Source organism: Pseudopipra pipra, chromosome 8 (genome assembly GCF_036250125.1).
Source record: "Pseudopipra pipra isolate bDixPip1 chromosome 8, bDixPip1.hap1, whole genome shotgun sequence".
In the NCBI taxonomy this organism is placed as follows: Eukaryota; Metazoa; Chordata; class Aves; order Passeriformes; family Pipridae; genus Pseudopipra; species Pseudopipra pipra.
The window spans coordinates 22357325-22383987 of NC_087556.1; the positions used below are offsets into that span (position 1 = coordinate 22357325).

General features: G+C 35.5%; 1 protein-coding gene across 1 annotated transcript in view; it reads right to left on the minus strand.

Moving 5' to 3' along the window:
* Positions 1 to 26663, minus strand: part of LOC135418090 (adhesion G protein-coupled receptor A3-like) — a 262688-nt gene that overhangs the window by 211541 nt on the left and 24484 nt on the right. Inside the window, exon 2 of the mRNA XM_064662990.1 lies at positions 10914 to 10985. Within this exon, the coding sequence (XP_064519060.1) occupies positions 10914 to 10985 (72 nt within the window). The remainder of the gene's footprint in view (positions 1 to 10913; positions 10986 to 26663) is intronic.

Here is a 26663-nt window from a genome sequence, read left to right on the forward strand (position 1 = left end):
TATAGCATTTTCTGGAGTTTAAAAACATTATTCCACCAATAGCCTATGTTTTGAGCCTGAGGGATCAAAACCACATACCGAACAGAAGGATTCAGCTATCAACTTACACCACAGTTCACTTCACAAGATTAGCACAGTTGCTGACAAACTAACACTAATTTTTATCAGCTTGGCTTCCCAGCATGCTTCTCTCTGACTTCATATAAACTGCTCTTAAACCCTCTTTCTGTTTTTCCTACTTCTCCAACCACTCTGCCTTTCTTTATAGAAAAGGTACGTAGGTTGCATCAGTCCTAAGTTGTATAGTTCAGCTTTATCAATCCAAAAAGATTCTGTATTTTGTGACTATAAAGCAGTCAAAATTAAATACTGGTATCTATGACAAAGATGCTCCTGAAACTGCTGTGTCCTCCACAGACCATTTTTACTTTGCTATGCTAGCATTTCCAACAGAAATTGGTTTTGTCAGGGAAAAAAAATGCAAATAGTTACACTCTAAAGTCTAGCAATGCAGCCTGGCAAACCTCTGACATCTTAAGTACCACATACATGCCAGCAGTTGGCAATTTCGTGGCCAAGATGAAACCATAGTTTCATGTCAGAATTGGAGGAATGTAATCTCAGCCGTACATTCAGAATGACACAAACGCCCGTCATGCCAATGAGCTGCTCCTGCGAGGGAATGCAGTGCTGACCAAGTCTTAGATCTCATTATAAAGCACGGAGTTAAGAGCTAAGGTATGGCCTGGTAGCCAATGTTGTTTCTATCAGAGGGAAAAAACCAAACCACAGAAGCAGAGAAATTAATGTAGCAGTTTAGGAGGCAAACAAAAAACAGGCTTAAGGTAGAAAAAAAACTATGGGAAACACACTTTGTGCTTTGATAGCTACTTCATTGTTGTAGGACTCACAGCACATATGCCTATTAGAAAGAGGGTAATGTAATTTTCCTTTTAATTTCTAACTCCTCTGTATCTGACAGGCATATTAAGAATAGCAAGAGTTTAATAATTCCTGATAGAATGCTAAATCTCTTTTTGATAATGCACACTAGGACATGATGGGTTCTGGAGTTTGGATGGGTTAGAAGAGTTTGAGGAGGGTTTTTTTTCAACTTGGTTGTGGAAGGGATGTGTCAAAGAATGGACATACCTACCTTTTGCATTACTAAATAAGTAACTTATTGTTAGTCATAGAATGGAATAAAGAGATCCATAAAGGACCACAAAATTAAAATTAAAAAATTGTTTTTAATTCAGTTTGCCTATTTTGACTTGTGACGTTGATCCTGCCTCTGTTTCTCCTTCTCTGGTTTCTCTGCAAAATTTCCATGCAATGACTGCAAATTAGATATCCTCCTTCTGCGCAATTCATTAAAACACTGCCTGCAGCTGAATGATATTTACTTTGAAAAGCATTTCACCCCACATTCCTTTGCCAACAGTGAGGACCAACAGTGGTTTTTCCAAGTCCAATTTTTTGTTCCATGGTATTTTTGAAGGTTCCTTAGGCCTGCTGTTGCTCCTTGATACTTATGTAACCAGATGGATATTTTCATCAAGCTACACTAGTCAGGGCATCCATGGATCTCTCTCATTCTATATGTAAAACACTGAACCCAGAAAATATACTTGTGTGTACCAGTTGTGATGATAGACAGGGGAGTATCAGTTTTGCAAACTCAAATGCCTAGTGCAGGGTCAGGATTTGGTTAATTATATTAACTTTTGCTTGGCATATTTCTAATTTAATATTTTTCACAGAAAAAACCCCCAGCATCCAACAGAACAGCCACAGCTGACTTCCATCCATTAAAAAAAAAAGTAAAATACAAATTTATACAGGTAGACCTATTTGCTAGCAGCATTCTGTCAATTTTTAATGACATTACGTTAATACAGGTGTTTTATATATGGATCCATCTTCTTTGTACTTTTCCCTGTGACATCTGATTACACCAGGTTCTATTACTGGAAGAATAGACAAAATTTATGTCTGGATTAAAACGGAGCCCAAAAAGAAGATAACAACAGGATGACAACCACATCCCCTGCATTGCCGCAGGCACAAAGATGTGCCAGAACTGCCTCAGTCCTGTCACTAAAACAGCCTTGTCACCTAAGACAACAGGTTGAGAGTCATCTCCCTCCCTGTCTAAAAGTCATACACATTCTGTGCTATTCAGCCTACCCTATGCTTGGATTGGTGTGAGACTTAGTGAGAACCACTTCCATAGCTGTAGTCAAAGCTAAACTGTTTTCTGATAGATAACAATTTTCTGCTGTAGAACCTGTTTGCAAAAATTGAGGTTTACACTTACTACTAAACTTAGTGAACAACTGAATTTTTGATGATGTGGGGAGCTGCACAAAATACATCAACAGAGCATCAGTATCCTCTATCTGCACTTATGTATTTGTGTCCAATAAGACTGCTTCCCAGTCAGGCTAGGAGTGCATATAAATGACTCTGCATATGGTAGAAATGCAAAATAATTGGTATTACACAAACACCAATGCACTTTTTCTTATGTTTTCTCTCTCTAGATATGCTGAGATCTCTCAGTATTAATAGATTTGGAGATATTAGATAAACAATACAGATGAAAAACAGAGAGGTAGAAAAAGATCAAGTGATGCGACAAAAATTGAAAGAAAATTGATGACAAAATTTAAAATAATCATTTGTCTCAAATAAAACCCTCTTCTTTCATAGATTTTCTTCTTTCAAAAGACTCATGTCATGACATCATGTCAAGACATCAACATGTAAATATTATATTATGTGACTGTTACGCTACAGCATGCATAAAATTCCCTATTTACACAAATGCCTTTATGATTAAGAAGGATTCATTATTTTCAAGTAAAAGATGTAGAAACTAAAGAGCTATATTTTAATTGACTATAATGCCTAAAATGTAACATTTTCCAGAATCAGATGATGACAAAAGAAATCTATCAATAAATACTGTCAAGCAATAAATTTGTTCAACAGTAAGTTAGAAATAATAAGATAATTCTAGCTAAGGAAGTGATAGGGGAAATTTCTCATTGTAACATTAAATTTTATTTGCAACAAATAAATACATTTGTAATTTTTGCATGATTTACAAGATAAAATTCAAATTTTGTAAATGTTAATGAGAATTTCATACTAAAAAAAAAGCCTTCACAATGAGGAACTGAAGATGCTATGAAGGTGCTATGAGGGTCATTTTCATACCTCCTTTCAGTCTGGTATCAGACTCATACCAGCCTCACCAATCCATGCCATTAAAATTTTAAAATATTAAAATGACTTTATAAAAATTATGTTTTATAGAACTAAATTAATTTTATCGGAAAATACTTTTTTTAAACATGAATTTAATTAGTTTTCAGTAATTCAAATAAATGTTACCGACTTCATCGACAGATACGTGAAGTTAGATATTTAAAGAACACATTTATTTAAGTGAACATCTCTATCTTCTGTCTGTACCAGAATAAATGTGATGTTGGCATTATTGAGTAACATGACCAAAATTATCACAATTACAGTGGACCAAGCAGCAAAGAGAAGTAAAATCCCTGGGTTGCAGCCACCACAAAGAAAGACTGGCCTCAGAAGATGCAGAAGGAGCTCCAGGATAAGTAAGGAATCTGGTTCTAACTCAGGGATATGGTACAAGCCCCAGAAAAAATATCTTGCACCAACTGACCATGGCATTTATTAGCAATGAAAAAAAGAAATGGCTAAGCAGATGTGGGTATTAAGCTCTGAAAAATACAGCTCAATTTACTAGCTTAACACTCATTTTCTTGGTAGAAATTGATTCTTTCACGCTCCAGAATGAGCCTCAAAAACTATTAATTTCACAAAAAGCTATTCTAATTTTAGGTGATAAATTATTATTATATGCACAAGTATGTTCTTACCTCTTTCTGATCTGTACACTGCCTATGTTCATTGTTTGGGCTTTTTCCCTTCCTGTAGTTGTAAAGCACTTTATTTCCCGAGTATCTCCAACCCTTCAAATCAATTATGTGCAACAGACACGTCTCTGAATGAACAGGTACCTTAACTTCAGTAATTCATTAATTTTCAGAACTTTGCTTTTTAAGCTCAATTATTATAATTGCCTTTGCAGGCAATAATATAATTATATTGCAGGCAAACACACCTATTGATTAAAAAACTGCTATCTACATTATCTGCATCAAGCAGCGACAAAGGGAACAATCCTGCCTCATGTAAACACTATTTCATCATAATTAAAAAGATAGTCTCTTCATCTAACACTGAAACCAAAAGGGTAACTCAAAGTTCAATGACTGCCAAGAGGATCATGAATTGTTTTCAGTCTAGTTCAGAGCAAGTGCACAAAGCACAGCCTTGCTCCAGGAGAAAAATCATTCCCCACGACTATTCCCATCGTTCCTCACCTACCAGATGATGATCAACCACTTCAAATAGTAATGAGGTCTTTTGTGAACTATTACAACAGACCAAGACAATAAGAAATTTTACATGGAAAACTGCTTATATTTCCCCAGGACTCCTAGACATATTACTAGACAAGGAAAAACAATGGTTGCAGCACCTGTACTTTCGTTCTTTGAGAATATTTAAGGTGAATTTAAACAAAGAACCTGTTTGTTATCATCATCAACTAGATCTAGAGAATTTACTAAATCCATGCAGGATTTGAAATACAAGAAGTGATGAGAAAAACCTCCAATGTTTGAAATTAATTTCCATTTATTTTCCTTTCTTCATATTTCTCCAAATACAAAAACTAGATTAAACCAAACAGTTTTATTCATACCACAACTACTTACACAACAAGCAACTCTAAGAAACAGATTTGTCAATTGCCTTTTCCTGAGTAACATCCCAGCATTTCTCTAAACACAGCTAAATGGCATTTGAGGTCCACAAGATTATTAATCTATTTTCTGTTAAAAGTGCTTGCATGAAGTTAGGGGCACACTCCTTAGCTGCAAGTTCTTCAGGGGGAAAAAAAAGGACAGTTGTACAGCTGGATACTGGCTGTCATTTTGAAATATTATTAGTCCATAATAACCACTATTTCTCTCTTTTTACAAGAATCCAAAAAAGAACACGTAATTCTAAATCTAATTTATGAAGTTTCTAACTTCAAAGATGTCATACATGTGTTGAAAGTAAAATTGTTTAACAATTTCTTTCAGCATATTTCCAGTCTTTCACAGTACCTAGGAAGAACATCTGTTTCTTCGTGTGTGTGTGCACACACATTTCAAATGTATGGGCAGGGAAAGAAATGAAGAGGCCAGTAATTTAGAGAACGTAAATTGCATGCTTAAAAATGTACTTTACACTTTCACTACCTGAGTTTTGCTAAAGAACTTCTAAATATCCTATTTTTATACCAACTGCATAACGGCATGTTTTTCTATGGTCTAATTTTCTGTGCTTATCTTTCCAGCCCTTTTCATCCCTCAAGTTAATGTGTTATTTACTTCAGTCACATACCACAACATACTGTTGCAGAATGTCACACTGAAATCTACTGAAAGTAGCTTTTAGGCAAACTTGTCTAATAGCAACTGAGGACAACATGCAGCTGCATAGCACTGACACATGGTTGGTAACTTTACATTACAGCAGCACTTAATAAAAGAACATACAATCTAAGTGAGACACAGTTGAGTAAGGCTGATCTATACAGTTAAAAAAATAAAAACAAAAAATAAGTGCAATTCTAAATTCTTACAGATATTTCAGTATTATTTTTCTTTGTCTAGAAACATTTCTAGGAATATTGCGAAAATGTAACAAAGCAAGTTTCTGTAAAACAGTCACTGCTGCAGTACTAATAACATGGCACGCTTTTCTTCTGGGTCAACTGTGAAAAACACGTGTAATCTTGCTTAGTGATCTTTCAGCCCGATTTCCCAAGAAAACACTGCTTATGCAATCATGGTCTGTTTGTGTACGTTTCTTTATTTTTGTTTGCTGGTTCCCTCCCAAGAGCTTCTGAACCCATCAAAGAGTTTCAGTCACTGGGACAAAGGAGCAATAGTCTCAGAGGTAATTATGCTCCCACAAACTTAATGAAAAAGTATATTTGGTTATAAAACAGAGACAGAGACCTCATACATCCACTTCAGAAAATACCAAGTACACAATCAATCCTATTAAGCACCAGGAAGCTCAGGAAGTGGAGAAGCCACAACAGGCTGCCCCAGCTACAGGTAACATGGGGAGGTAGCCCAGGTAGCTCAGGTTGTCCAGGCAGTTGCAATGCAGTGCCGTCTGCAAAGTAAGAAAATTAGTAGTGTAGATAATAGCTGAGATACATAGTGTTTTGTGCCAGCTAACATCAGGATGAGGGTGACAGATTTAATTTCCTAGTCTGGATCTTGACTTTGGGTCCAGCACAGCTGGAGCACCTGGCCCAAACACCTCAGTCTCTGTCCCCAGAAGCACCACGTGGACTACAGCTGGACAAATATTCTCAAGCATAAAAAGACTTGCCCCAGTTGTTTCTAATACTATTGCTTTGCTGCACACTGTTGGGAGACAGCAATGTCTTTGGAGCAGCATCCATACCATATACTGCCATGATAAGGCATCTGCTAGTAAGCTGGTAGTCTGCACTAGCCTAAGACTCCTTGGGTAATAGCAATGGTTAACTCCACTGACCATAAATTAAAAGAAAAAAAACAAATACATAAAAATAATTTTTTTTAAAAGTAAACTAATTCACAGATTTTTCTATTTAATATATTGTTCCAATCTATGGAGTAACTATACCATCAAATTACATAGACAATTTTTCAGTTGTTCATACCCTTCCAAATATTTTAACTAAATGAGAGCTTTTGGATTGCTCAGACTTATTTGAAAGGGCTACCTCACTCTTTCAGAGCTTTGAAAGCCCAATTTGCCTTTCTTTTATGGTACCTAGAGCATATGAAAAACTTATTAAATGTGTGTGATGCTGTCCTGCTCAGATCAATGCATCTCCTGGGAAGACAGCACACTGACTGTAGACAGGGAAGGCACTGAAATTGAAACTATTACGAGCTGTCAAGTCTTTGCCCCGAGCTTCAGATCCAAACTGAATTCTCAGCCTCCTGAACGTGAAGATAGCCACATCCACAGAGTGTATCCCAGAAATGAGTTCAAGGTGCGCATTCTTATTTACGGAATTTGTGGTCTGTGGATCTCTTCTGGTTAAATTCCACAAAGCTCTTCATATTTTAATAAACACTTCCTTTACCACACTTGCTTCTAAAAAGCTCATTTATATTCTTACCTACACTTCTGATTTTATTCCAGATCAAGGGCTACACAACTGGACACCATATAATACTTAAGTTTACAGAAAGTTTTTATTCTCACACGGTACTTAAGTAACAATATTCTCTTCTTAATGTCTCTTGTTAGTACTGCAGTGTAAGCTCAGAGGCACAGAGGGACATCATGCTCCAGATGCCATAACACATTTGTGAGCCAATCTTTCCAAATCAGCACAAGGCAGCAATTTCTAGTTTCAGAAAACTTGAACTGTGGAAAGAGACTGCCATCTCTACAGATCGCTCATGAGTCACTGTTCATATACATACAAAAAACAGGAAATGCACCTTTTGTGGGACAGTGTTTTTCAAAGCAGTTTCACAAACTACCCATTAGTAAAAATACTAATGTTTCATACATATATTTTGAATATTATTATATAGTTTTCATTACAGACACCATCACAGGATTCATTTTTGATATTAATAAACTATTATTAAATATAGTATTATCCATTAGCTCAGTTGGTTAAAGCATGGTGCTAATAATGCCAATGTCATGGGTTCGATCCCTGTACAGCCCATTCACTTAAGAGCTGAACCCAATGATCCTTGTGTGTCCCTTCCAACTCAGAATATTCTTTGATACTGTGATCTATTATTAAAAGGGAAACAGCTGTACCCCAAACATGCTTTTCCCTGGCTGGCTGGTTGTATCCCCTGAAACTATCAGATTTTTGTTTACAGCAGCAATACAGTTGTAAGACAATCTGAAATGGAAACCTTGTAATTCTCATGCTATGGTTGAAAAAATTGCAATTTTCTAAAAAGTCTGCAGAAACAAATACAAATCAGGTGCAATCATATTTTAAAAAAAAATAATTTCATTTATAATATTAGGATTCTACAATAATCTTAGCGTGAGAAAAATCAATTCTGCCGTACTCTTAGAATGGACAGTCAAGGGGCAAATAACTTATGTTTCTTAATTTGCTTGATTAAAGTTGCATAAAATGAGGAGTCCCAGTTTGAGACAACTTCTCAGTGAGGTCTCTCGCTTGTGCAACATGCTGTTGAGAAGTCACCAGAACCTGGGAAGACTGACACTTCTGTAACTCAATTCCTGTTGTTACATGCATTAAAGAACAAAATAATAAGGGGAAAGTTTTCAGTCTAGTCAAAAAGAGAGTTTAAGCACTCCAGAACAGGGAAGAGCCAGAATATACAAGTTATTCAGTTCCACCTGAAATTTCAGTTCTCTGAAGTTTTCAAGTTTAACATTCAATGATTTCATTTTCCACTTAAGCTAACACTACTCTAGCTCATGATCTCATGGTATCCATAACAGAATTACTGACTTACATGATTCTGTGATTCTTGCCTCTATTGCATTCACATCATTTTTTGTTCTGAACAGGAACACAAGGACTGTAAAGCCAAATTAAATGAGTAATTCTTAACTCCAGCACACCAGTGTTCCTAAACACCTTATCTTGTAAACTTAACATTATTTTAAAGGAAGTTGGATTTTCCTGCTACTGTGCTTCATAAGATTCTCTGCCTCCCCTTTCAGGCAGGGAATGTAAGTTCCTGGTCCATTTTGAGGAGCCATGAACGTTGACAGCAGCTGCTGTCATAGTTCTCTATTTTAAGCACCTGAAGCACTGCTCTGAATAAGCTTCTGTGGAAAAGGCAAAGCTGGGGAAACCTTTGTCCAAGGGCTAAGAGCACTCGTCCAGCTGTAGTTCATTCACACTCACCTCCTAGTAGACTATTCCAGCTGTTCTCAACCCTCCAGCTGAAACAGAGACTTCACAGATATTGATAAAAAACATATGGGGCCAGAGTGACCCTCTATGAAACAGAAACAGCGGCTGAACTTGATGAGAATGTCACCACTGGAACTCTAGTCTTCAATTCATGGACCACTTATGGATTTTGTAGTAACACCACAGCCAAACAGAATTATGTACAGAGGAGATGATACTTACTTCTGTAATGTTGTGAAAAATCAGCACAAGAAAATGAAAAAGGTTTAGATCATGATGGTACTTGAGGCAATACACCTAAGACAGTTTTTCTGGTTTTTCCCTGTTCTCAGTACTGTTTGAAATGCCTTTTCAGGTTGAAGTATTTCTCTCACTAGTTAACTGCTGAAGTTCTTAAAAATGCATGCTGAGAATCATTGCCCAATGTAAATTAAACCTTAAAAAGAAACCCCAGAGGAAATGTTTTCCTGTAGTTCTAAACACTAATGATTTACTTACATTACATTAGAACTTAATTTACTAATTTCCCTTCTTGCAATAAATTTGTAATTCTATCCTATGTTCTAAATAATTTTGTCTGAAATACTTGCAAATTCTTTACAAACCTCATATCACTATTACACCTAAGATTAAACCAGTTAGTAAATAATACACCACTCTTCATTCCATACAATTTAATATTCTCTTCCATTTTATATCTTAATATTTGACTTTTAACCACAGGCAGACAAAATGCAGCATTCCTTCACACAAATGTTCAGATGGCTGACTTTATCCAAACCCTTCAAGGTGCTTAAGGGATTGCTCCAGACCTTGAAATAAGTTGTTTATTTTGATATTACAGTTAGAATATCCAAACATCTCAGTATTGTATACTTACCCACCTTATTACACAACTATAAACAACGTGCACATCACACAAATCTACAGTAAAAATATTAGTTGATATGTCATCAATATTAGTTGATATGTAATCAATGTAATCAATCAACTAATCAATTAGTTGATATGTAATTTCTTTGCATATGGAAATACTCATACAGCACAGAATATATCCATGCATTCATGAATGCAGCAACTACTTTATATCAACAGCTCAACATAATGAATGTATTCTAGCAAAGCAGTGTAAAAATTATTTAGCTTAAGCTGCAGAAGATACTGTAAGATAGGCATGACATAATTACTCATTTTAGATGCACTGGCAACACAAGCTGCCTATAGATATAAAAAGTAGCCTTTCAGGCTTGCTCACACGATTATTCTCAAATGAGTGACCTATATATACAAAAAGTAGTGTTATTATAGTATAGCTGTTACTGCTTATTATTTCCATTTAAGTTTCCAAATGTTTTCTTCCTAACTCATTACCTGCTCCTGAGCTCCTCTTCCCCCCTCCAAATACTGGCTAGAAATACACGGTCATGGAGGTTTATCAATATTATCATCTGCTTCAGTGATAAGAACTGTCTAATTTCTTGAGATTATAATTAAAATACAGAAAAAAAAATAAAATTAGTATGAATTAAAATGGAAGACTGGAGACCAATGAGTTAAATAACTCAAACTACATGTCAGGTATATTAGTGTTACCATTACATATACCAGTCTTCACTGTGATAGTGTACATAGTGTAGTACAAGCCCTTGACTGGATGTTTATTTTAGTTCCAAATTGATGGCAGTGCTTTCCTGTATTTTCCACGTCCATCCCCATGCACTCATTCTTAGGCTGTTTCTTAACCTGATGACTGCCTAGAAACTCTACTGTGCAATACAGTTCAGAACATCTCAACGTCATTATCTGATGTTGTTTCTATATTTAAAGTACAAAGACTTTTTAATTGAAGGTGGAATGAGGCTGATCAGTTACTCACAGTCTCTCCAAGGATCTCAGCCCGAAGAAAGAGCCATTCTTCAACCACAAGATCTTGTTGTTACTCAGAATCCTACAAGAAGTCAGGACATAATGTGGTTAATAGAACATGATAATTCCACTGATTTAAAACATGTAATTATAGTAAGTGACTGCTCTGTAAAATACAACTCACAAAATTCACTGTTTCATTTGCATTTTCCCATCACAGCAGTAAATAAGGATCACCATTTCCCAAAGTGCATAATTTCTTCTTTATTAAATAAAAGTACAGTCAAGAAATATGTCAACAAATTAATTCTGACTTCCATCTTGAAAATTCTAACACTGCTAAATGCCCACAATTCACTAGTAGATTATAAATTACCACAAAGGTACTTGGGCTTCCCAGTCTGCAAAAAGGCTGATAAAGCAAAAGACATGTTAAAAATTGTTCAAGATTAGTGGACAATAAAGTCACTTTGCAGTGAGGTAGCAGGGAGGTACAAGAAATCATACCATCAGTGGCTGACATACACAGAGAAGTATTTGATTTTCTATAGGAGAGACAAACAAAAACAGACAAGTCCAAAAGTGTTTTCCTGTTGCAACCTCTGCATAGTAGAAATTCAGTAATTAAGCTATGCCTGGCCCATCAAGCACCCCCATCATCACATGCAAACTGGCCCTGCATCCAGGCCACTGAAAAGTTGTCTATTCCTCCCCTTATGTTAAACTACTGTTGATTTCACAAGTGGTTCTTCCTAGTTTAGTAATTTTCCACCACTATATATTCCCAGCTATTTCAGAAGTAATACAATGCAAACATGCATTGGTTCTGAAGATGTTATTTAATAATCTTTCAATATTTAAAAGAAATGCAATTCATTTTAGAAGCTTGAGAAAATGTTTTTTAAACAGACCTAATGATAATGCAATGTGCAGAAGAAACATTTGTCTCTGAAAAAATCTAATTCCAACTGCTTGAGAAATTAGTATTTTAATGTAACATTTACATTATACTTCTTATACATATTATACATATATTATACTTCTCTAGTGCACAAAATTACATTTCAAAATAAGATACACAGCTTGCAGTAAGATAGAAATTAGACAAAAAAAATTTCAAAAGAAATTTTGTGCTCCTAACTAGCAAAGTTGAGACCTTTGCAATCAACCTTCTATTTTTTGTAAAGTTTTAAAACAATCTGTTAAACAAGACTATCTTAACTTGTCTCACTGTTAGCATTTCCCATTGTATATGAACAGTAAGTGCTTTTACCCCAGCTTATATCTAATACATAAAATCTCAAGTCTAGGTGCAAACATAACAACATGCAACATTGACTCACAGGGAAAGAGAAAATAATTATTGATGTAGGAAAGTTAAAATACTGCAGTTTTAGTAAGATTAGAGATTTTTTGCAAGTTATTTCTAAAATTCATATATAAATGTGTGTTTTGATGTGACCTTGTGGGCCATCCTCATGGAGAACAGAGGAGCTCAGGCCTGACCTGTGTGTTATCACACTATGTTGCTAATTTGTGCAGCAACATTTCTCCTCACCCAGAACTGGACAGTACAACCCACAAGTAGCAGTTCAGGATCAATCATGATCAACACAGCCATGCATCTGAAAGCACGCAGAAGCCTATGTTAACAACAAAAATTAAATATGCTCCAATATACACACAGTCTATTTCCATCAACTAAGAAACTCCATATCTCACAAGATCCTCCTTCTACTTCTCAGATTAAAAATCATAGGTATGACAATAAATATTTTTCTCAGCTACCAACTCTTTTTTACCATCACAGGAATACATTTCAGGAGTGACATGACTGGTTTAAAATTTAAAACACCTAAACGAGAAAACGTAAATACATGAAATGTTCCATTGTTTTATTCTCAATATTCTATTACTTTATTCTGGTTTTTCAATTTATCATATCTTTTGAGGCTGCAAAGAACTTGAGTCAGTCAAGAAAAAATGAAGACTCAAAATTAAAATTCGCTAGGCTTGGAAAGACTATCATCATAAATTCCACTTCATACTGAGTCATTTTTCTTAATGTGCTGTGTTACAGAGAGACTATCTTTGGTCTCTGTTACAATGACATTAGATACAAATATTATATTTGGATCACTCTGCACAGACTGATTTGAAAAGATACATGCACTTCAGAACTCTCATCTGGCTTAGATACAACTAGTTCTGTCTTTGAAAAATTTTCATGGTGCCAATTTGTTTTTCCAGCCCTCTATTCATTCTGCTCAGAAAAAGATGGCAGTCTGAACTTTGCTGGCAACTCCATCAAAATGCAGCACAAGTCAGCTGGTCTCCTACTCTGTGTCTCCCTCCATGCAGCCCTACATGTGTAGACTGAAACCAGTATCATTAACCCACAGGAAACAAACTCCTAGAAATTCAAGAAAACTATCAAACTAGTAATAAATCACAAAATTAAGCAGAACATTTAGTTCATAAATGGAACACAGTTCATAAATTAGTAAACACAGTTCATGTTCTTCAATACTGCTATCTCATTTATTTTTATGAAAGATAAACTGAGTCTTGAAAAATATGACACCACAAAATTAAAACAAAACAAAACAAAAAAACCAACCAACCAACCAACCAAACCAACCAACAAAAAAAATCCAAAATAAAACAAAAGTTAGCTATGTAGATTTGAGTTTCTAAATGAAAACTTTCAAATATTTACACCAGACCTTCACAGAGACTTTCACAGAGATTGGGTTTCAAAAATTAAGTTTCCTTCAGGGTCTCCTATTCTCTACAGTGCCAACTAAAATTCAGGTTTTATAAACAAAGTAATATGGGTACCATAGTTAAAATACAATTCTTTTTCTGTTCACAATCACAGCTTTAGAGAATCCTAGCATTCCAAAAAGGTCCGTAGGGAAAAGAACATCCTCTGTAACAATACAAATTATGTACATTTTATTCAGCTGGTTGGTACTGCTACATAGGAAGAATCCACCAGCTTTTAATCAGCTTTAGAGATGTGCAAGAACTTGCAACAGGCTGTTATCAAGAAGGATTTGGTTTGCACTGAAGGTCAATTCCGTGAATACAACGAATAACCTCTCTGACAAACATAAATCACATTATTTGTCATAGAGTAGTGCATCACTTAGTAAATTTTTGATGCAACTCATAACATTCTTCTCTTCTGAGGACATTTGCTGTGGGAATGAGGATAGAAGAGAGGAAAGTTTTGGTAACAATGTTCAGTATACTAACTCAGAAATGAGATTTAACTAGAGATGATGAAAAATCTTTTCAAGTAATCAATGCCAGGACAAATTGTGGCTCTTACAGATGTTGAAACTACAATGAATAATTTTGTACATTATTTCTTCAGACAAGTAACAGAATGGACATCTCTTTTCCCTTGAATACAGTCACCTGCTTAGAAAGATGTTTCTAAATAAAGACATGCAGAAATTTTGCAGTGAAGAGCACCCTTTTATTTTCTGATCCAAAGGTTTGGTGAATAAACACATAAAAAAAGGTGCTATTCACATATTTGATTTTGGATAGCTTATGACAAAATTATAACTTTCAGATGTAATAGAAAATGACTCACTTATTTTAATAAAAGTTTAAATATAGGTTGGATTTTAAAAATTAACTACTGCTATGCACCCACTATGATTAAGCAGTTCTCACATTTTATTTATCTATAGCATTTTCACTTGGTTGTTTTTTGTTTGTTTGTTTGTCTTCTGATGTCCTAGTGAATCACAGTAATGAATCTCACTACACATTGCAACTCGGCAGCTGGTTTAAACAATTACCAGTTTCTACCCATGTGCTAAGAATCTCACATTTTCGATATTTTATTCTGGCAGAAGAAATTCTAAGAAAATGAGCACCCTTTATTTCAGCGAAGCTACCTTCCAAACCCAAAATCCACATAAAGGTTTTCTGGGGTTGTTTTGAGGTTGGATTTTTTGTGGGTTTTTTTTCTGTTTGTTTGGGGGCTTTGTTTTGGTTGTGGGTTTTTTTGTTTTGTTTTGTTTGTTTGTTTGTTTGTTTTTGTTAAGAAAAAAGTTTCCCAGAGAAGCTTTCTAATAAGTATTTATTTTAAAGTTCAGTTTGCAAACTGTCATTACACAATATATTAATATATCAACCCCAAGTAACTGAAAATTCAAACCACGGTCCTTTCAGCCCCAGTTCTCATGGGATACAACTAAAACAGTGCTGGGGAGTAATTCACGAGTCAGAATCACTCTGCTGATCAGACATATTATGAACCATTTGCTCACTTCAGTTGACCCTTTAAATCTTATGTCTCTGCTGCTCCTTCTCCCAAAACACTTAGGGGGACCTTTTACCCCAGGGAGCCTATTCAGAAGATATTAACTCTACAGTAGGTTTGTCTTTTCCAGGCCCTGTGGAGCCTTCCAGCACTATTCCTGCATGCTCTGAAGGGATATCATTCAAACACCCTCTCCTGACATGCACTGACATCCTAAAGCAAGTAATCCATGTGTGTGGTTTCGTGACACAAATGCACAACTCTGATGTGCTGCAACACAGGCTGCACACTATTTCATTCATCCTGCACTGGGAACAAACCAACAAACCTCACATAAACACAAGGACCAAAATCATGCCAGTGGAGAAGCATGGGCACTAAATGAGCCATTGCTTCCACACTCTCCTGGACCTCTTTCTGTAGCAGCACAGACATACTTAAAAGAATAAATTGTTCTAAAAGGATAAAAGTAATATCTCTAATTTTCTTTCTTCCATTTGAATTAAACAAGCCACAAATCAGAGTTTGCTTAAACTGATGCTATGATTTTTGGGTGATACCATTCAGAGTACAAAATTATGTAGTCCTGGTGCAACAAAGTGTCATTCAAGCATAAAACATGCCCAGCATAAGAGACTTTACTTCAGGATTTTAAAAGTATCAAATAAAAAGTTCTCAATCATAACGCAAACACACTTCAACTTCCTACAACCCCTCAAGCAGACAGAAGGAATCTTTTTATCATGCCTCCAAAGTCAATGGACTTGGGTTCACTTGATATTAGAGTAAACAAATTTCACAGCTGAAGTTTCTTCAGTAGGATGGTGCTGCATCCACCAGTAAAGCCTAAAGCCTGTGAGCTCACACAGCAGTGCATCCACAGAGAAAGCACAGCTCAGATGACCAAATCCAAGGCATTTAGATTCCCAAATGCATAGTGAAAATAGAAGGAAGTGTGATCCATTACTGAAAATATGTATTTCCTCTGATAAAACTCACAGGGGAAAATACACAAAAACCACAAGAAAAAAACCCCCAGCCAAACGCCATGAAAAAAACAGTAAAATGTCACCTTTCACTTGATTTTCTGCTGAGAAGCCCAGGAGCTGGTACAGACCAGAGATGACCCAGTCCTGTGTCTAGCTAATAGACCATGCCTAGAAAATTAATCCCTCCAAAATCCCTCCTTTAAGCCCTACTCACTGAACCCAGCTAAAGGGACACTGAAGTGCTACAGGAAACACCAACCAGAAAACAAACCACACCTGCCCCTGCTGTGCATTTCCTCTTAATTCCTATTTGGTTTTCCACTTCTCAAGTAAAAAGGTGTGTTAGACAGAACCAAGATAATTTGACAAAAGATAGAAAGCTTGGTCCACTAAGACTGTATATCTGGGACCACTGTGTTGGGCCTGTGTTCAGAAATTGTGTTTCAAGTTCTGCAGTTTCTCTTACATACTAACTTAAGAGCAGGCAAATCGGAATATCTTTTATTTTAAAATACCAATTTAAGTATGAATACTAGCTAATGATTTCTCATGGAAGCCTGACAATAACTGACATACTGCAGTTTAAGCCATTTGTTCTCTTTACATATGGTTAGATACATAGGGAGTGTGAGTAGACATCCTGTGAAATCCTTGGACACAATGGCAAGGAAAAATGTATTTAATTTTTTTATGCTATCAGAATAAGACCAGAATCATTTATATTGTATTGCTACAGTGTAAAATGAAAAACTAAGTTTTATTAAAACTTAAACTTTTTTTAAACCTTTCCTTTAAGGTTTCAAAACCCTTCTCAGTAAACCAGAACATTATTTATGCGCACAACATCCATAATTCATTGAGAGCTGCACCACAGGAACAAATTAAGAAGTAGTTTGAACCACAAACATAGCAGGAGTAGAAAAGTAAAAAAGGATTCCTTCTTTTTGTGCCACACATGTAGAAACATGGAGCTATCATAAAATACAGGTAGTACCAGCTCCACTCCAAACTGAAAACCACAGCTGAGCTACACCCTAGGGCTTCAACAGATTAATATTAGAACTATACAGATAAACTGAGAGAGAAGTCATAGAACAATAACAAAACTGATTGAACAAGTGAAAAGAGAAAAAGGACTGAAAACAGTACTGACAGCTCATGAGATGAATGGAGTGTGGTGGACATCTACATAGCTTGATACCCAAACAGAAAGGAGGAAAAACTTGTAAAGATACGAGAAGTATTTATCAATTCATTATATATCAGTATTTTTGTACAGTAATTCAGAGTGCCTGCTTCTCTGTTTGACTTTGCAAATATCAAGATTTTAAAAAGCATAAAGATAAGTTATCAGAATACTAAAGATGCATATAATGCTTTAAAGGGACACCTCTCTTCCTGAAGGGGATTGTGGCCCATTGTCTTTTCAAACTAAACAAAGTGTATGGTCAGCATTCTTAAAAGGAATCAGACAAAAATCCCATAGGAAGCAATAAAACCTAGTCTCTCATCACCTCCAAGCTCAGCTGGTTTTATTATCATCTTTAATATATACCAGCTTTTGTTAAACCCATTCACTTGCAGCATAACCAATCCTAAGCATTAGTGAAAACAAAAATATTCTAAAATTGCCTTCTGTGGTAGTTAGCAAGTTCATGTGGGAAAAAACTACAAACAGCTATAGCCAAAAAGGCAATAACAGCACACTAATTATCCTTCTAACTAGCACGGTACCAGCAGAACTGCTATTTCCAGATCTCAAAACTATGTGATGATAGCAAAAGAAGCAATGAAAGCATAAGCATCAAGAAATTTCCATTTAGGTAATTATTTATTTAAATGCACTTCCAAAAGTGCAAAAAATGCTAATAGCCTGTCATACATTTAATGGACTGTAGGAGTAACTGTAGCTGACCACTCATATTATGGAAACACAATACTGCTTTTGTGGAAAATCACTGTTCAACAGCCCCACTTTCAGTAATTCAAAGTATAAGGCAAAATCCTTATTTTTGTGGCTTTGTTGTTCATACTGGTGGCTTTTCATCAATAGTCCTCTTGGGTGATATGAGAGACTGCTAGGTCACATTCAAAATACCAAAGCCAGAAAGTTCTTGCATTCATTATCTCACCAACTGATTTAATTAAGTAAAATCATATTCAAGAGCCTTTTTGTGTAAGCAACATCACAATTCAAACAGTAAAACAAAATATTATCATCACTAGCAGGACACACAACTCATTCTCTCCCTAATACTGGTTTAGTGGTATTAATGTATTAACAAAAGGAAGCAGCAAGGTCACTTTCAAATAGAAATTTTAATATGATTTCTTAACAGTGGGGGAGTTAAAGAGTTTCCAGCTTTTGAAACAAGCCCACTTCACTACAGGATGATATTAATTAACTGAACAGGGCAAGAAGCAATAGGAATCAAAGCATTACTAATAGGACTGTAAGTACTTCAGAAAAGAAATGTACTTGTCTATTTTATGACTCTTGTCAAGCACCAGCAAATTTCTGAACTAGATGATCCTATTAAAACTTTTTATACAAGAACTTTAAGGTCTAAAGGTTATTTCTATAGATCAGTGAACAGCCAGTGCCATACAGGATTCTATGCTCAGGTTTAATCAATTGTATTCAATAAAGTCAGTAGCTGGAAAACTTATGTCATTAGTGGATGATTGCAGAAAAAGGCTTGACAATATAAATAGTACATAGACCAGAATTATGCAGTGCTATTTCCTAAAATCACATAATATTGAACTGAACACAGAATGTGAGTATATAAAAATGTGATGAATCATTAGTATTTTATTACAACATGTACACGTACTCAGAACATCATTAAACTGTCTGCATAAATCCTACTTTTATGTTTTGAACTTGAGTGCAGACAACTTTTTCAAATGTAATTTTAAAAAACACAAACACATGATCTTTTGATAAGACAGCATTTTCTTTTGAAGAGATAATTTTATCTAATTTAACTTTTGGACTACGTCACTATACCTACCATTAGCATGGCAGAGACAGTTATGTGTGTTTAACTTTCTGTAATGCATCCTACTGAGTCTAGCAAAACTATTTACACGAATTAAATTCATCATGTGCATTAGTTTTTGAAGATCAGAGATTCTATTGTCAGTATTTTCTTTGGAGAAAGAGAGGAATTGTTCAAAGCTCCCTCTACAATGAAAAGGAAATCCTTATGTCTGAACTTGCAATAAAACACCATTTCTAAAAGCATATGTAGGCAACTGGTGACAGCATGGGTCTGCATGCCTTGGTTTTGCCTTTGACTCACTGCACATCATTCAATGAATATATATTTAAAATCCATTTTTAGTGGGAAAAATGAGACTGATACAGAATATGAAAAAAATACGAAGTTCTTTCCCACTGAGTAAGACTGTGTAATATGCAAATTGATTTAATGAAGTGATTGCTTATGGGAGCATTAGCTTTAGATGCGCTTTCATTCAACTCAGTTGATACTGTGTGGAGATTACATTCTTAAGTTTGTTGGTTTCTCATTCACACTTCTATACAATTCACAAACAGCAATGGTGCAAACACCAGGAAGAGCAGAGCAGCTGAGAGAACAATCTGAGCATTTCAGCATGCTTGGCACCAATTAGACAGACAAGAGCTGAGAAACATTTTTATCCTATAGGACATGAATTTTTACACTCACTTCACTGGGATTAAGAAGTTTATTTAGCTTCCCCATTTCAAAATGGTTACTGCAGTGATTTGCCACTGTGATTCATGGCAAGGTCAGCATAACCCTTCCTCTACCCTGGGTTTATACTCTACTGCTCAGCCAAATAATCACCAGCACCCCAAAGTGCCTTGCAGCTCTCGCAGGTGGGTCAAACCCATTATTTGCATTACGTACAATACAGTCAGGAGGCTTTATTCTACAAAAAGTTTTGAATTCTTATGTTTAAGAATTTTGAATTCTTATGTTTAGGAATTTTAACAAGATTGCCAAATAAATTATTAAAACTTAATTAAAATTTTTATAAGAAATAACTCACCTTTCCTTATTTGGATTTTAATATAACTTACTTCTAAGTCATTTTGGAAAAGGAGTAATATTTCCTGAGTCACCATTCCTTGTTTATTACAGTTCTTATATTACCTTTTATTTCCTTCATAAGATCTTTTCAGCACTACTCTTACTCAGCCAACTGCTCTTCTTTTAAACCCTGAAACACCCATTTTGCTTTCCCCAGTTTTGTTAATCATGCACATATTTCTAAAACAGCACTATAAAGTTTCCATATTATTTCTGAAAACTATGCTCAGAATTGTCTTCAAAATGCTCATGTATCTCAGTTACTACAACAGCTAAGTAACAATTGCTGAATATAAATCCAGAAAAATACTGAGATGTTTCCGTTGGAGTAATTATTTTTATTTTCCCCCAAACTGATTTGGTTTTATAATGGTTATAGCTTAACTCATAGGTTCTGCTGGGACTGTAATTGTGTTTTGTGAAAGAGCTATCTGCAGTTGTATTTTTTTAAAATGATGATGTGTATCTTCTGGTAATTCAATAAAATACAGAACTCATTCTGGATCCTTTGGGTAATATATATGAAAACTGAAATCCTGAAAAAAAGACTGGTCTGATAACATTAAGTAATTCCTAGCTGAATTTGAAAAGAAAGTCTTTTCTCATAAGGATATATTTTAAAGAGCTAGGTTATGAAATCTAAATTGTTTGTTCTATTTTGCCTCAACCAGTAGGACTGCAGGTCAGAAGGCTCCTCTTAGTTTTCCATTTGGTTTCAAAGACTGAGAGAACAGAGTTTTAGCTGCTAATAGGGAGTGACAAAGAAATTTTTCTGAAGTACTTCAGACAACTACTGATACATACTCTGGCAGAGTGAGAGCCCAAAATTTTAAACAGTTGGTAGGAAAGTGAACCCCACATGATGCATACAGTCCATTATAACAGTTTACAGTTCTTTTTGCTGGTGCTTTAAGGCTGAAAAATGGTTTAAAAAACAGATTTGGGTTAGTGTGCAGTTGAGGTAGAAAATGCAGGATCACAGATAATTTATATCTACAAATCACCTAGATTGGGAAGGACCCCCAGAGGTCACCCGGTCCCACCTCCTGCCCAAAGCAGACACAGTTTGATGACAGAACTGCTCAGAGTGGTAAAGTGATGACACTCTTTTTGTAACTGAGACATTAGCCATTGTGGATTACTTTGACTTTGAGCACTATTTCTAAAGTGGACTTCAACAGATGGAACAATCCCTTAAAAATTTTAATTCAGACAGCACATAAGTACTCTACTCTGCAGAGATCAGACATTTATGGCAAAAGAATTGTCACAATTGACTGAGGAACCCTAAACATGAGGATGCAGACCTTGAGCTTTTCCTGAATCTCCTGCTTTACCCAACATGGGTACCTAACTGGACCAAGAATATTTGTACTAGGGGTTATACATCAGTCTCCAATTTGTAGCCTACAGGCTGAATGTGTTTTACATCTGTGACAATGCCTTCCTTTAAAATAGTTTCTTTCAGGATCCATATGTCACAAGTGAGATCATAAAAACAACCTCTGTCATAACAAATCCCAGTTCTATACTGCCCACCTAAGTCAAATTGGAAAACTATTGGGAAATAACATTTATTGTAGATAACCTTTATAGAATATCCAGTTTCCAGCACTAATTAATATTATTAAAGTGTTTACTTCAAAAATTCTTTATGTTAATATAATTTTACTGAATATATATACAGAAAAAACATTTACTGATTTCTTCTAGAAGTAACTAAACTTTCAGCCACCTTTTTATTTCCAATTTGAAATTATAATAAGGTGTGCCACATCAGTACACAGAATTAACTATTAGACATAGAAAACTCTATGTACTTAGCTAAAGGTACTAATTTTAAGCCTAAGCAATGTCCTCGTGTTTTATGTCTCAAAGAGATTTTGCACTCCTGAAGGGGAATGTGGTTACCTTAAGAAAATGGGCTAAAAGACAAGATTCTCCTAAGACGTTTGCGAAGGCAGTTTTCACCCCGTGTAATGAATGTAACACAGCAATCATCTCAGTCCATCTACCTCTCAGCTTCCAAGCTAAAGTGGTCAAAGACAGTCTCACTTGTGATTTGTCTTTTTTTAATCTCAGTCTCACATGCTATCTATCAGCTCAGGTACTTAAAATTGTCTTACCAAGGCTGTGTTGTTCAATATTTGATGTTCTTTCCATTTTAGCTATAGCCACAATCTTTGAAATAAAGCTTTCAGCACAACTGTTCAAAACACTGGTATAAATAATACAAAGACATCTAACATTTGATTCCTTTTCCATTACACAAATAACTTTTTCCTACCTGGCTTTGTGTCTGTTTCTTTCACATTAGTCAATGTTCAGCTCATTCAACCACCTTTTGTTTGATACTTGATTGCAAATATTCAGCTTTACCTCACGGTGTGCATTTCTGCCAAACGGCTCTGCAAACATTTAGCTATACAATAACTGTAGATGAATGCATTGCTTTTAAAATGATAAACTCTGGCAGCAATATTCACAAGGAATTCCAAAGCCTTTACAGGGAATCATGTCCTGAAGCAATCACAGCTACACTAAATGAAACTCGGTTATTCCTAGTGGTTTCCCAATTCATTTCTTTTAGTGGTTTTAAAAGTTCTCCTAAAATAACGATGACAGAATAATTTATTGTTTTTTCAGAAGTGTCTTCAGATCCTTGAATAAGAGTCATAACACCTTTCAGGGATGCCTGAAATTACATGAAAGGATAAGTTAGACCAGCTGCACTTATCTATTTTTTAAAAACAGAGACAGTCTTCAGAAAGAAGAAATAAAATACACAAAAGAAACAAAAGCAGGGTCAGAGAATATAACTATGAGTACTAAAGTAAGTTAAAGATTGTTTTTTCTGATGCACATAAAATTAATGAGCAATTTACTAAACTGGTCCACAAGTGATATACAACTTTCGTTCTTTAGGAAAGCAGCAGGGCCTGTTTGAACTAGAACGACAAAAAAAGATCATGTCCTTAAATAATGCCTAAAATAAATAGCTTAGACATTCACTCTTTGGGTAAGCCACTGTTAGAGTAATGGACAGTGGTGTGTACCAGTATGGATGATGCATTACCCACAAAAGACAAGAAAGTACAAGAAAGTACAGAGCACAACAGACAATTCTGGTAACAGCCAAAATCAGCATGGGTACTCATCTGTTTCTTTTCCATTAAAATGCTATTTTCTCGTTTATAACTGTACTACAGGCAACACACGTAGTTGTTATTTCTTTACTGTTTATATGCACAAGTGACACTTATCAGATCCTCATTTTGTGCTTACTCTGTTAGCACAAGACATAACTAATGTATAGCATTTAAGACAGCAAGTAGCTAGTACAAATAATTGGTCCCATTACTGAATTTAGATTGAAACCATGTAACATATCCTAAAGGCTGCCAAGTGTCAGCCAGATGATAACAAAAAAAGGTCTGTAACATGCACTCTCTGGATTATCAAATAAGGTTTGTAACATTAAACCTGAATATTTCAGTGCTGTTTCGATCAGTTTTTCCCTCTATGTTATTACAATGACCAAAGAGAGAGTAAATATGATAATTTTCCTTCAAGCTTCATTTAAATATCTATTTCTCCTGTGTTTCCTCTATTGAATTTAGCTAATTTTGGTATTCCTTGCTTGTTAGGCCCCTTTCTCTAAAATTTGTTTACTGACCTTCCATCAGACTCCAAGTTCTTATAGAACATCAGAAAGGCATTTACAGAAATATAGACACTGATGCCACAAATTAGCCTCAATAAGTGCCACAGCATAGTTAAAAGATATCAGAAGTCCTCTTTTTCCAAGCTTTCTGAAAGCTTTGTGTATTAAACATTAGGTAGAAGCACGAATTTAATTTCCAAAAATAAAGTCTTTCAAGATTGTAACACAAGCACCAACCCATACTTCAAATGTATCTTTTCATTGTAATCTTTAAATTAGGCACTTTTAGACTAAAAAGAAACATTCTCATTCCAAATCCTTCCCATAAGACAAGCAATCATAAACTAATTGCTCCTGAGTAAAACCAATTATATTCAGTATAGACTAATAAGAATAGCTCAATGTCTTAATTATGTATGATTCTGGTCTAACCAATTTGAATATTTATCTAGTATAATAGAACATTACCTTAAAGCATTTCATGGCAAGATAAGCACACACTCCCATAAGAACAATATACCTGAAGCCAAGTTTAACACATCCACATCGGTTGTCTACCTACAGCAATATTACCTACTGTGTCATGCTCTGATTTGCTTTTCCATTAATTTCAAAAATGTTTCTATACCTATAAAATGCATCTTATTTCAAGATGACAACTATTTGAGGGATTTGGCACTTTTTAAAATCTCCGTCTCTGAGAAGTCTGGTTGTCAATTTTTTTAAAAACAAGAAGTTCACAGATAACATGGATTAAAAAAAAAAGACCAAAAAAAAAACCTCTGTGGCCCAAGTGTGCCATCTAGGCACACCAGAGGAATTCTTACAAAAACAGCTCTTATTTCCCCCCCCCCAAAATACCCTGAGTCATGGCTTCTGCAATGCTTCCTTCCTCCCCCTCAAACTCTGAAACTCTAAGTACTCTACTGTAACAGACCTTGGAATCCCAAAACATAAGAATTTGCCTGACACAGCAGGAGCCCTGTACTCCCCTATCACGGGAGGGCACAGCAGTCACCCCTGCAGTACGCTCCATCTGTTTCCTCTGGAGCTCACAATGAACCTTTGGGATTGTCAACTACTTTTGAGAAGGGAAAGAAGTCAGGATTCACCAAGCACACGAGCAGCATGGCAGAACTCGACACAGCCTCCATGTATCTAGGACTGGGAAAACGCCAGGAGCTGCTGATGACTGAGTCCACATCCACAGGGCATTCACACTCACCCAGAGCTTTCTTCAGGTAGCAATAAGTCAGAAGGAGAATAAGAATTTGGGAATCTCATCAAGCAGCTTCATTTTGAGTGTCTATGGCTCCCTGAGGGCTCTTCTCACCGCAAAATATTCAGACTGTTAGCTCTGAAGCACTTCTTAACTAAAAGCTATACAACTGCTGCAGAATAATCCAATACTAGATAAAAGCATGACTTTAAATTTCTCTAACAAAGAAATAGAAACGTATGCTTCCTAGATGTTATTTTCACATTTCTGTCTACAAAGACTCTATTTGTAAATTTCCATCACTTTAGAGTTATAGATGTTGGAGAGGTACCACTCAGAAATGTTTCCTTTATCAGACTAATCACTCCTACAAAGGGGATGTGATACCTTTCAGACACTACTGTGTAGATACTTAGACATTATCTTGGGATTCAGCAAAGCCAAGATAACTGTAATTTTAAATTGCTTTTGATGTTTCTTACATCTACAGTAATGAATGACACAACAGCCACCTATTGTGATACATGTGCATCTGAAGACCATTATCGTGCTGTGTGTACTGAAAATTTTTTTAAACCTTAAAGTACTACACTAAACCAGCTTCATATAGCCAGGACCAAAAGTAAAAGGCAGTACCTGCTGTGTCCTTTTTTATTACTGTAAGATGCATACTAAACAATACAAAAATATATCATTTCTTACTCTGAAGGCACTTTTCCTTGGCCAACAGAATTTTCTTAACCTTCTTTAAGGGAGCAGATTTTCAGACATTTAAAGTGGTAAACTGCCTTATGAATTATGTCAAGTGTCAAGGGTTATTTTTCATTGCAAAGCCTTCTCTCTGGTTGTAGCAGAATGGAACTAAAACTATATTTATTTTGCAATAATCTTTCTGGATAAGAGCATAGAACATGAATAAACACAGGATTTCAAGCTCCCTTAGCTTCCAGTGCAAAATAAAATAGGTATCGGGAACAGTTAGATCAGATGCAAAGGAATAATGGAAACAAAAATATTTAACTTTCACACAGGCTTTAAGATCAAAGACAAAATCCAGAGTGATCCAGTAGAAGCAAAAAATGGGATGAGCTTGATTAGGTCCCTACCACTGGAAGCTCTATTGTTCTTTTTTTTTATAAAGCACATCTAAGTATTCTTTACCCTTAAAATTACACCCATTTCTCTAAGTATTATTATTCCACAGAAAGTCAACCAAAGTACCAGAAAGAGAATTATTCATGTGGTTTTGGACTTCTGGGTGAGTTGGCAAAAAAATCAAATTTCCGGAGTTTCAGGCTACAACTCTGAGCAAAGCGACTCTCCCTCCCACTTCACTGATTTCAACCTGAGCATTAGGATGAATGAGAATTGCAGAGCTAAGAATTACCATGAGAACAAAAACTATGAGCAAGAATTAGCTGAGATGCATCAGTCAACTCAGGAAAGCTAAAGACAACTCTAGCATTGTTTAGGCAAAGCTAATTTCACCCCAAGCTTCTTATTAAATAACTATGTATG